The sequence below is a fragment of the Electrona antarctica genome (assembly GCF_951216825.1).
Source record: "Electrona antarctica genome assembly, chromosome: 11".
Lineage (NCBI taxonomy): Eukaryota > Metazoa > Chordata > Actinopteri > Myctophiformes > Myctophidae > Electrona > Electrona antarctica.
In genome coordinates this window covers 18,802,560-18,815,064 of record NC_136792.1, presented here as the reverse complement: position 1 = coordinate 18,815,064, position 12,505 = coordinate 18,802,560, and the positions used below count along the sequence as shown (strand labels likewise).

The following is a 12,505-nucleotide window of genomic DNA, read 5'->3' as shown; positions in this document are numbered from 1 at the left end:
TCTCAACATGGCCGGCTGATGCTATATGGAACTTTCTGGAAGTAACTGTGCTTCTACCACAATTTATTTTTTACATATCGTAAATTAGCATGGATGTTTTCCACCTCAATAGTCTTAGAAAATGTTAAGGCCATTTCGTTTCTTCTGTACAAACCAGTGTTCCTGTGAGATTATTATTTTTGTTTGTAATGTAGGCTACAGACATGGGCTTATTATGGTAATATAGATAAAAGAGCACAGAAGGAAAATGTTCAACATTGGAAGTTCATATGCAGGAGGTTAGCAGTACAGTATCTAATTTGTGAAGTGCCATGCATGGCTGCATCAACAGAACAGGCAGACAGGATTTGAGCACAATTACCAGTAATTGAAACAAACATGTCTCTGTTGACTCTCCCATGGACTCTTCCCTTCCCATTGTCATAACATAGCTTGTTGAATGACATGCACAGCTTTCCTTCCCTCGTAGAAATGCAGTGGCAGAAACAAGTGCCATTGTGTGTGCTTCATGCTTAATTGGCTTAATTGGTTTAGTGGCAGGAGAGCTTTAATGGCTGAGAGCAGGCTCAGGGTAACTAAGGGGGGTTAAGGGGTGCCTTTATCTTCATCACTATGACAATGCTATAATGAAACTCGATCCAGCCAATCATAGCAAGCTGCAATACATGATCGTGAATGGAAGTCAAGTGAAATCATGTACAACAAGTAAGACGCGCGAACGCGGGAAGCGAACGCAGCTCGTAAATTGCAATAACAACAATTAGAATAAATTACGTACTTTAAGGTTTTTTTTAAGTTCAATTTTTTTTGTTTAAGATTTTTTTGAAGTTAAGTTTTTTTTAAGTTAAGTTTTTTTGAAAGTTTTCTTTTTAACTTTTTTTTTGTTTTTTTTAAAGTTTTTTCTTTTTAACTTTTTTTTTTAAGTTAAGTTTTTTTTAACGTTTTTTCTTTTTATGTTTTTTTTTTTAAGTTAAGTTTTTTTTAAGTTAAGTTTTTTTTAAAGTTAAGTTGTGTGTGTGTGTGTGTGTGTGTGTGCGTGCATGTGTGTGTGTGTGTTTTTGTGTGTGATACAGCTGCGCCCTCTGGTGGTGGGCGGGTGGTGTTACAGCGTGACACACACACACACACAGACACACAGACACACAGACATGATCTGCTGGGTCTCATAGTAAATGCTCACTGCGTTCGCAATCACTGCGTTCGCAATCACTGCGTTCGCAATAACTTTGATTATTGTATCTCTGATTAATATATTATATATTTATTTTGCCAGTTTGTAAATAGATTCAGTCAGAAATAGTCACGTCAAAGTATCCATTTATTGCAACAAATGGAATAGTTAAACTTGGTATTAATGGCTCTGCTCTCATGTTCCCTAAATTTAGTTTAAGCAGCATGCTAAGACAAATCCGGGAACACTGTCTTAATCTAGTGTTTTTGTTGTGTTTTTGTTGGTATGTTTTTTTGTATATGAGTATCTGTTGGGGGGATGTGGGAGTGAGAGGTATGTTTGAGCGTATGTATGAGAGTTTTTTGCCATTGTAAGTAAAACAAAATTAACAAACAAGCGGCATGCTAGGCTAACTCAGAGAGACAAAAGAATGGAACCCAATGCCAAGTTTATATAACACAGCTGCAGACCTAAAATGTCTGTCTTGTATTTTTTGTAGAATGCAAGCATACATGAAGGAGGTCATGTAGTATGTGAAAAATCTATGTGTAGCAGCAAGCCTCCTGCAGATCTCAGAAATAACATTTATTATATTTGATTAGATTTGACTTCCCCCTGTGCATGGCAGGGTGAGGGTGGGTGGATATATGTGAGGGTTTGTTCTGTTGTTGTCTGTTCTGTTCTGTTTTGTTTTAGTTTGTTGCTTTTTTGTTTTGTATTGTCTCTCGCTTTATTTCCTCTGTTTTGTTTGTGGTCATGTATGTATGTATGTATGTATGTCAGGCGCGCCTGAGCCATTGAGCAAACGGAGCAGCTGCTCCAGCAGATTAAAATGAACCGTCGCACTGCACCCCCACAAATATCCCCCCCCCCCGGCCGCCGCCGCCACGCTCGAAGCGCACGGTGCGCACCGACAGCCTGTTGGACAGCGAGAGAGAGAGAGAGAGAGAGAGAGAACCGACCGCAGCTTAAATAGGTGAAAAATCAACTGCGACGGAACGGGCTGAGGTCAGTAGTGACTTCTTAGTAGTGGCTGTCATGCTTTTAACAGAGTTAGAATCGTGCTAAGACACCCGACTCGGCCCGAAAAAACGCCATTATTTTTGCGGGCGTGTGTGTGTGTGTGTGTGTGTGTGTGTGTGTGTGTGGGGGGGGGGGGGGGGTGGATGTAACGTTCATAAGCTGTTTAAGACAGGTTAAAGCAGCAGCAAGTGCAGCAGAGATCTAATGAATGGAGAAGCCATGTTTAAAGAACTCTGATTGGAGTGTAGAAAAGTGTGACTGCTTTGGTAATGGCCAGCAGAGCTGTGAATGGAGAGTAGAAAAGCAGCAGACTGACAATATGTAGCCTACTTCAATACTTCATTATTATTACAAATTCAGAAAAATGTAATAAAAACATGAGTACTGATTCAGGAAAAAGATGTCTGAGACCAATGCAGCAAGTCAAATTGCTTGTACAGTAAGTGGAAATACCGTACTTGGCCACTGGGTAGGTGTTACAATGAACCCAGTCCATGTTCCGTCGTTGGAAATGAAGCGAGCATGGAAGTAAATGAAAACGCTTCAATTATCATTACTGACCTAGAAGGTGTCGTTGCTATTTCCCCTCCTGCTTTAATGCTATTTTATTTCCATTAAAGTCTATGGGTATTTGACAAAACTTTACACTTGGTACCTAACCTTAGTGAACATTTTCATAAATATCCTTAGTCACTAATTTAAACTTCTATTATTCAATTATTATGATATGCGCTTTTGTAAATTATGCAAAATTGCTCCCATAATTTTAAAATAAATGATCTTTTTTAGACTACAGCTATAGAATAGCTTAATTTAAAGACCTAATCACTTTTTACAGCCTTTATTCCCAGTTGCTCTTAATTCATCTAAACAAACCTCAATTGTTAACCTAAACTGCGACAGGACTGAAAATTACTTTATTGCTTTTTCTTCCCGTTTTTTCTTGCTTCTAAAAGTGATTCCTCCTAGAACGTTTCCAGACTGGTACTTACAGTAGTATCATTCCACAGTATTTGTGGTTTTCAGAGGGCCTGCGAGCAGTGATCAGTGATGGATCTCTCTCTGTGAACCCTCTGTAGAGAAAGAAAATGCAAAGACACTGCCCATACTAAAAGCATTCCCCATCTCTCTCTCTCTCTCTACAAACGGGGCCCTGCGATGAATGTAATAAATATGATCGATGGGTTATCTGGTGTTGCTGACCTCACACCACGTGCCAGAGTCCAAAGAGCAGGTGCTGCTCAGATTTAAGATTTACAGTGTCCCCCCCCCCTCTTCCCCCCCCCCCAATCCAGAGATATTCACCCCTCTCACACAAAGATGCTGGGCCCTGCTGAGGCCCAGCCATGCTCCTTTGGATCACCAAAAGCTGTAGGCCTAGTATTAGCCCTTGTTGAACTTGAAGTGCCAAATGACTATGTGGAGACGTATCTACACTAATAAAAAAAAAATAGTAATGATTATACTGGCCATGAAGCCGTCAGTCATGCCTGACAGTTATTATGGGCTGATTATGGTGAAGGGCAGAGAGTGCTGTAAAAAACGGGTGACGAATGAAAAGAAAACGTTTTTGGGCTCATAAGCTGGGCTAATGTAGCCAGACACTGCTAAAGTACAGAATAGATACATAAAAAGACATCACTTGCAATGTATTGCAAGTTCTAAACTTAAATAGGCCTGGAACAGTTAATAAAACAATTCTAGAGTAATTGATTATAAAAACTATATTTTATTTTATACTCCGCAGCTTCCTCGACTACAACGCATGACTTGCCACAGGGAAACCACACTTGCAATTGCTTGATATTGTCTAGTTTGTATTATTTTCATAGTCTGACTAATAAACTGCTTGTCACACTTTGGCTGCATGCTCAAACTACTTTAATATTTTTTATGTAAATTTGGACAGAGATGGGGGCCACTGTCATTTTCATTCCTTCTCTGATTGGTGTTCCCAGTCTGGCACTGTACACACATAATTAACACAAAGCATGTAACGTTCAGAATCATATATCTTAGCCTTTCTCATCATTACTGTGCCAATGTCATCACATACAAATACAATGGCAATGACAATGAGATTGTCTCTTTTTCTAGTATTATAACAGATTACTTCATACCATTATTATTTGAGAATAAACAAACTATTCTATGTCTGTCTGTCTGTCTGTCTGTCTGTCTGTCTGTCTGTCTGTCTGTCTGTCTGTCTGTCTGTCTGTCTGTCTGTCTGTCTGTTAGCAAGTCCCTCTGTGTGCAAATCGACCAGAGGCAGATGGTGCTGAAGCAGCTTATCTGTGTACACCTCTAGGTTTAACACTTAACACTTTCTAAAAGGATTGTAACCGATCCTGATCAAAATCAGCAAGTGTTGTCTTTTCACCCATATTTCCATTGTGCAATATCGGTAATCTAATCAGTTACCGCCATTTTTAGGCTCACTATGGTGGCGCCCCTGGGCTAGACAAAATGTCAGGGCCCCCTCGGCCATGCGGTGAAGCTTGAATTTATTTGGGGGTATTTTCATTCATTTTGGTGTAATTTTGACAGACAGACAGACTAGTCACTGTCCATGGTGCTGAATGAACGCAGCCACTATAGGTGTTTCAGGGCGGATACGGAAGTGGTGCGTGCGTGCGTGCGTGCGTGCGTGCGTGCGTGCGTGCGTGCGTGCGTGCGTGCAAAATACCAGACACAGACAGTAGGCGGGCTTTAGACCAGATCAGGCTTTCCACAGCTACCCTACAACACAACAGGCACTGTCAACAGTACAGACAGCAGAGCAGAATCTCTCAATGTTTTATATAATACAACTAAATACCGGTATACAATAACTAAACACAAATCACACTTAAATTGGATTGCAATACTTAACAATTTCATCATAAAAAAGGGCCCCAGTCAGGGGCCCCCGGACTGCAACCCACCCTAGCCCAACGGTAAATCCGCATTACAGCGGTCACAGTAGGTTTACACTCTAACATCCGACAAGTCAGACCCTTCCTCACCCAGGAGTCACCCCAGCTCCTTATCCAGACATCAGTCTTGACTATTGTAACTCCCTCCTTACTGGCCTACCGGCATGTGCACTTAAGCCTCTCCAATTGATCCAAAATGCCGCGGCTCGCCTGCTCTTCAACCAGCCAAAATGTCTCCCCTTCTCCGTCCCTCCATTGGCTCCCGGTCGCCGCCCGCACAGTACAAAACTCTAATGCTATACTCTTCAAAGCAACCAAAGGTATGGCACCCCCATATATTGAATGTCTGATTGGACCCTACAAACCCCCATGTGTGCTCAGATCAGGGAGGCTGGCGTGCTATGTCTACTTTAAAGGATATTTAAGTTACATAGGTTGAGCCTATGCATACGCCTGTAGGTGCGATATGGCAAGTGCTATGGGCTAAGATGGACTGATGGAGTCTGAAGAGGTGGGTTTTCAGACTACGGCGGAAGATTCGGAGTGAGTCTGCAGTTCTGATTGCTATGGGAAGTGCTTTTGGAGCCAGATGGGAGAAGAGTTGGAGACGTGTGGAACGTGTTGAAGTCTGTGGGGCGAACAGTTCTCGAGTTACGTGGATTACAGACGTACGTACATACACACACGTACAGAGACTTGGTGCTTTTATAGATAGATGGAGAATCAGAGACAAGAACATTGCAATCTTCTGAGATAATACCCTTTCATTTAGAAAGTGAAAGCTGTTTGATAGTAGGAACAACTGTTTATTATTTCATAGCAACACCCTATATCCACTAACCGCATCAAGACTCTCAAAAACAACATAAACGTTACGTGGACATGAATATTCTAATGTAATTACAACCTCATGGCACCTTCAACTTCAATGTGCTCCTATAAATTCCCATCTCAAATCCTTTCACAAACCCCTCTTGACCACAGTACTTTACAATCCTGAGAGGAAGTGCTAATAGCCTATTTCCTCAGATGTATACTGTAGGGATGATCAGATAGATGAAAAGAGATTGCATGGGGGACAGGATCACTCTCAGACTCATAGTCTTATAGTGGCCTTGCAGTACAGGGACAGCTGTGAGCAGGACGTTGATGCAGCGTCATAACTAATTATATCTCAAGTGGAATCACTCGTGCTGCTGGCTTGGCCAATATAAGGCCCTTGCTTTGCTCTGGAGACAGCTTTGTGGCTGGGCTCTGGACTGGGCCTAATGTGGAAGAGCGCAGCTGGCAGGACATGTAGAGCTATCGCTCTGCTTCCTGCATCATCATGAATACTGGAGCACAAACACTGATGAACATAAGCGAGTGTCGTGAGGACATGACTCACTGGGGGTGTACTGTATGCGGGGTAATGTATGTGGAGACGCAGCGCTAGCAAGGAAATTGGTTTTCAGGGTGGGGACTCAAGGCCAGCGTAAGAGCCTTGTAATGAAAGCACCGGATGGATGGAGAATTGAGCTCTCCATCTCGCTCATGGTAAAGCTGTCAATGCCATGCACCCAGACACAAGCCATTCCACCTCCGCATCAATTATAGGGAAACCGACACACTGTCTACACCCACTAAGGCCCATGAATCCCAACAAACCCACAGACATCATCAGCCTCAACTGATACTCACCATTAGACGATTAGAGGATGACACTAATCTCTCATCAATCTACGCAATCTACAGTATGGCTATTCAGCCATTATAACATCAGAAGCCACCCATAGCCTTCGCCGGAGACTACACTTTGTTCTCATCCATCTCACCCATCAGTAAATCCGTCAGTAAAGGGAATTGTCTGTTCTAGACGTTCAGGGGCATTCGCCTTGGGAGCAGATAAAATATTATGGCTGTCTGGAACATTCCACTCTATAGCCAATCAACAGTGAAGTGTGGAAACCTTCAGTTCTTTAAATAAGAGCGGGGCTACAAAGTTGCTGTCCTTTGTGAACTGTGACAGATGCAAGAGGAGCTGTCGGTGGCAAGGGGGGAATATGAGTGCTGATGTCCTCTCAAAAAGCTCTCAGCTTTTCATATCCAGAAGATAGGACCCTTTGTGTGAGTCTGCCTGTCAAACAGGGGATAAGTATGAGACTTGTACTTTTCCACTTCACAATCTTCATACAGGTCAGGCAAATTTATAATGGAAATCATGTGTCAGTGCCAGCCAGACCTTTGGGTATAATTTAGATATGGATGGAAGTCAAAAGTACATTTCTTGACAAACTACTCCAAAGCAATTTCAATGTGTTTTGAACTTCAGTTGTGGTTCCTACTAAAATTCACAGTATGGTGAATTATCTTCATAGATATTACTCTACTGTGGCATGACCGTATGGGCCTAGCTATTTATACGTTTTATGTGAAATCTCAAAATATGCCAGGTATCACACATTAGGTATCTTGTACAGATCATCACTGATATTACTAGCCTACTGAAATTACTACCCTATATACAATGGTAGAGAGGATTAACAGACCACCTAGGGTAGAGATACCATTAGAGATATCATTCTAATTGGCTGAGACAATGTACTTCATGGAAGTGGATGGTAACAAGTAAAACCTGGGGGACAAATATTTGAATGAATGAATGAATGAATGAATTTGAAAAGTGCGCTCCTCGGAGTGCAGATCTCCACCAAGTAGTTCAGCACAAACATATGCGTAGGGTAACGAATTAGTCAGCGATGTCCCTGGTCAGGACACTTTTCTATTCTAACATTGAATATTTGCAAAGTTCTATTTTGCTTTCATGCCATTTCAAGCCTTTGTAAATCACGTTGAAATGCCTTTGTGTATCACTGTACAATTAAATTGTGCTTGATAGAGAGGGACTGCTGAGACAGGAGTCAGAAATAGCTTTAGACTGACTCACCTTTCTATTGGTCAATGCCATGTTGGAGTCACGTGGTGACAGTTACCCCTTAATCAATTAACTTATACCTCTCTATGAAGGACACTAAAATTACAAGCTGGGCAAAGAGCCAAAAATAAAACCAGCCAGGTACCTGAAGGATTCTTTAGTGCAGTAGACTCTACACTAAAGCCTTCAAACGCTCTACACTGTAGAGCGTTTGAAGGTGATCTTCACCTGAGCTAAAATTGGCATCTGTCAAGATTAGCCTCACATTCCCTCCAACCTGTCACACTCTCTGCAAATGGAGTCTTTGGCAGCCACCCACTTTGTTATATCAGCAGTAGACTGAGGTAGTAGGGCACTGGGCACATTATCTTCATTTCCATTCTAACTGGGCCAGATCGATGTCCTTCATTTTCATGCACAGATGGGATTAAATTGGCCAGATTAGAGGTGAACTCCTGGAACTGTCCACAGAGCAGATTTATCTTTTTTGCAAGTGAATCCTCAATATTACACAGTTCCTTTCTTGCTCCTGATACAAAGTTTGCCAGTATGGAAGAAAGCTTGAAACTTTCAAAACATATTACGTCTGAGACATGTGCAATGTGAATTGTAGAAGCTTGGTATGGCATACAGTATCTAGCTGATATGGCATATGGTACAAAAGTTAATAGGGTAAATATAGCAATCTCATATTATCTACGCTCAGAGGTAATAAATCATCTTGTGTCATGCAAATCTCCGCTAGAATTGTCCAGCTACCACACACAGTGATGAACCTCATAATGGTTCTAGCAGTTAATGTGGACTTCCTGTATATCTGCAGAAACCTTTCCGAGAGCAGAGCGAGGCTGTGTGAGGTCCAGTAAATCACACAGGGAAGGAGAGGCCTGCTCACGTGGACAACAGTAACACACTGAGCACACTTTTCCCCCTCACCCTAGGGAGAAAAGCTGAAACATAACCAAACACATGCCTCATCTGCTGCTCCACACTACAGTAATCTACTCCACATTCACTTCCTGTGTGTGTGTGTGTGTGTGTGTGTGTGTGTGTGTGTGTGTGTGTGTGTGTGTGTGTGCGCGTGCGTGCGTGCGTGCGTGCGTGCGTGCGTGCGTGCGTGCGTGCGTGCGTGCGTGCGTGCGTGCGTGCGTGCGTGCGTGCGTGCGTGCGTGCGTGCGTTAGACAGGTGAGGGTCCCATTTGCTATTCTTCTTTCCCTACAGAGCCGAGTCATCTTAAACACTTGTAACAGTGCAATCTGCAGTGCAATATTACTCTTTTTAATCCCCCATAATTCACACCTTAAACTAAATAGGCTACATCAAACGAAATACAGTCACTATTGGTGTTGATCTTTTCTGATTTCTGTCATAAACCAGCTGAAACAATTACAGGATCACAATTCAGATTTATCCAGATTCCTTTTATACAAATCCTAACATGATTAAATTGTGTTTGATCCATTAAGGCAGATTTCAGTCATACGCCTCTGAACATTAAAAGGCAATGTTTATGACGACATTACCTTGCCCTATTTATAGTAACTATTTTGTGCAGACCAGACCAGTACATCTCTGGTGCATACTGTATATTCATCAGGGACAAATCAAGGTAATAATCTGGCTTTGAATCCCATAAACTGTAACATGGTGAGCATATATGATTGAACTTAAAGTACAGTTTTCCCAGTAGTGTACTAATAACAACAGTTGTATGTACAGTATACTATATTAGGATTAACTCATGACAATTGTCAACATAATTTGGATTCCCAAGCATGTATTTTGTCATTTGTTTGTATGTGACTTCAAGATGTTTGATACAAAACTAAACCCGAGAGTAAAGTTTGATATCACAGCTTCCCCTTAGAGGCTTAGACATTCAAAACATGACATAATTTATGGTTGTGGAGGATGAATAATAGATTAAATAAAAGTCTTATCTGATTGTATCTTGTGTATATAAAAACAAAACAGATGGATATGTATGACTTAATTACAAATTATAATTTCGGGTTGGTCTAGCATCATCCAGGGCATGTCTGTACGATGCATGATGCACGATGCACGATGACAGGCATGAGATTTGATGAAGAACGTAAAGTAGCAACAGTACCTGTGTAGCCCAAAGAGTTGTCATCCTCATGTTCACTGGTAGGAGCTGGTGTTGCCCCTTCGCTGGCCCCCTCCTGGGCTGCTCCCATCTCTGTCAACAATAACACCACAGCAGGGACTGAGACCTCAGGCACACTTTCCCCACCTTGCCCACCCATGGTCGCAAACTCAAGACCTCTCCCCCCCTGGCACAGGCAGAGAAGGAACACACTGAGTAGCACCAGACTCCGACCTCGTGGCCTTTTTTCCAGGCCGCAGAAACCAAACTCCCACATCACAATACCCGAAGCATCCACAACTCTCCTCTCCAGCAGTGTGTAATCCAGTCTGACTCTCAAAGTATCCTAGACAATGGTCACAGAGAAGTATGTCAATCGGTTGCTGAGCACAGATCCATGTGTGCAATTAGGTGAGAAATAAAAAAGGGATTGTCTAATTCTGGCCTCAGCAGGAGAGAATCCCTTTTTGTTGCTGTGTGCTAAGATGGTTACACTGTGAGTGTGAGTGTGAATGTATGAGGGGAGAATAGGGGTACCCTGGTCCTGTCAATAGCCATAAGTGGTTGCACCCCTGTGGGAGCATATGGGAAGGACTGGAGAAGGGGTGGGGGGAGGGCCTGGGCACTCTGATTGACAACCCCATGTTTTGAACATGCTGACAGGCACGCGAGCATGCACACATGTGCACGCACGCACACAAGCACACGCTTCCAGCATTTATATGCAAAAATAATAATACACCATTAATTGCTAATTTGTGCCTTTTGGGATTGGGATCCTGCATTGTGCCTATGTCGTCATTGGAGTGACAGGTTGAGAGTGTGACGGGCAGAGTGGGGGCGGGACAGTGGGGGGTGGGAAGCCAAGAGTGCTGGGGCGTATGGCTAATGGGGGAGATGGGAGGCCAACTGTGCCCTTATGAGGGCTGTGCATTGGATAAATCAGACTAGGCCATTCTCTTTGTGGGTTGGTGACAGGGGGGTTAATTTGGACAGGGTGGGGGTGGGGGTGGGCGGTAAGGAGAGCCTAAATCAAAAGATGGTCTAAAGCCTCCAGCTGACCGAGTTGCAATGGGCCGGAAGTATCTGTTATCTAAATGAGATCTGACATCATTCGGGATGAATAGCGGACGAGGCAGACGGAATAGTTCACTGGAGAGTACTTTAGATCAACTAGAGTGTGAAGAGGAGGGTAACATGTCATTTCAACCGTCCCCCCACCTATAGAGCGCTGACAGTAACAATCCAGGCAGACATTTTCAACCACAGTAATAACAGCTTCGGACACATGGTTAATAGTAAACATAAAAAATGCACTTCAAGTGGAGTGACACTTCTCTCCCACACACACTTTCCACGACTTGTGTCCTGTAGTGTAGTAATTATTAGTGTGACAGCTAGAGAGCATCGTGCAGGGCCAAGCTTATTATGTGGCATTACTCTGGCACACTGTTTATATCCAAACAGCAGTCTCTGATTGACAACACTACAGGCGAGTGGAGAGTGGAGCTTTTGAAACACACATAGAAAGGCGAGGCACTGACAGACAGACATTTGATGGAGAGTGCAGATACTAGTGTACACATCATGCATGAAATGAGAGCACGTTGGACAGAGGTGAAAATACAGACATCATGCACAGTCTGTTGCACTTGCTGACACCAGTTGTAGAATTATAGCTGTGTATCTTCAGCAATTTCAAGCAAAGTAAATAATAATAATACATTTGTAATTAAGCTTTCATATTCACTGCCAGTAGTATTACTGGTATATCATTATCGCTCATAACTGAAACATATTATTATGATATTTTCTTCCAAGGGTTGGACAAAATGTTAACATGACCACTAATTACAAAAAAAATTCTATCCTAAAAATATTAGTATGATCCAAAGTAACAATTTGTATATTTGCCATTACATCTATAGTGCCGCACAAACAACAATCATTGCGAATCTCTACAAATATCACAAAATGTTTGTTGACATTTCACACAAGATGAACCCTGTGTCTGTCTTTTATAGTCATCCTCTGTCTGATTCACTGGGTGGTCCAAAGCCAGTGGTCCAATTAGAGACCACTTCAAAGCTCATTACCAGGTGGTGGTGCCCAGCTGCCCCAGGGCCACCAGGACAAGAAAGGACCCCAAAGTGGGCACATTACCTCCCTTCTAGCCTTGACTCTGCACCCTGCCACCTCCCCCGTTGACTAATTACTTGGGCACATGTGAAGATAAGTGACTGCTCACCAGCAAATATAAAGGCCGGCTTGCCACATAGTTCCCCCCCCTGGGCCCTAGTAAGTCGTGGCCCACTTGCCATCCTCCCCTCAGCTTAACACCAAAAGAGCACATCCTGTTCTCTGGGTCACA

At 42.8% G+C, this 12,505-nt stretch overlaps 1 protein-coding gene across 1 annotated transcript in view; it reads right to left on the bottom strand.

Annotated features, from left to right (window-relative positions):
- robo1 (roundabout, axon guidance receptor, homolog 1) overlaps positions 1-12,505 on the bottom strand; it is a 258,413-nt gene that overhangs the window by 168,307 nt on the left and 77,601 nt on the right. The window contains exon 3 of the mRNA XM_079513570.1: positions 10,138-10,227. Within this exon, the coding sequence (XP_079369696.1) occupies positions 10,138-10,227 (90 nt within the window). The remainder of the gene's footprint in view (positions 1-10,137; positions 10,228-12,505) is intronic.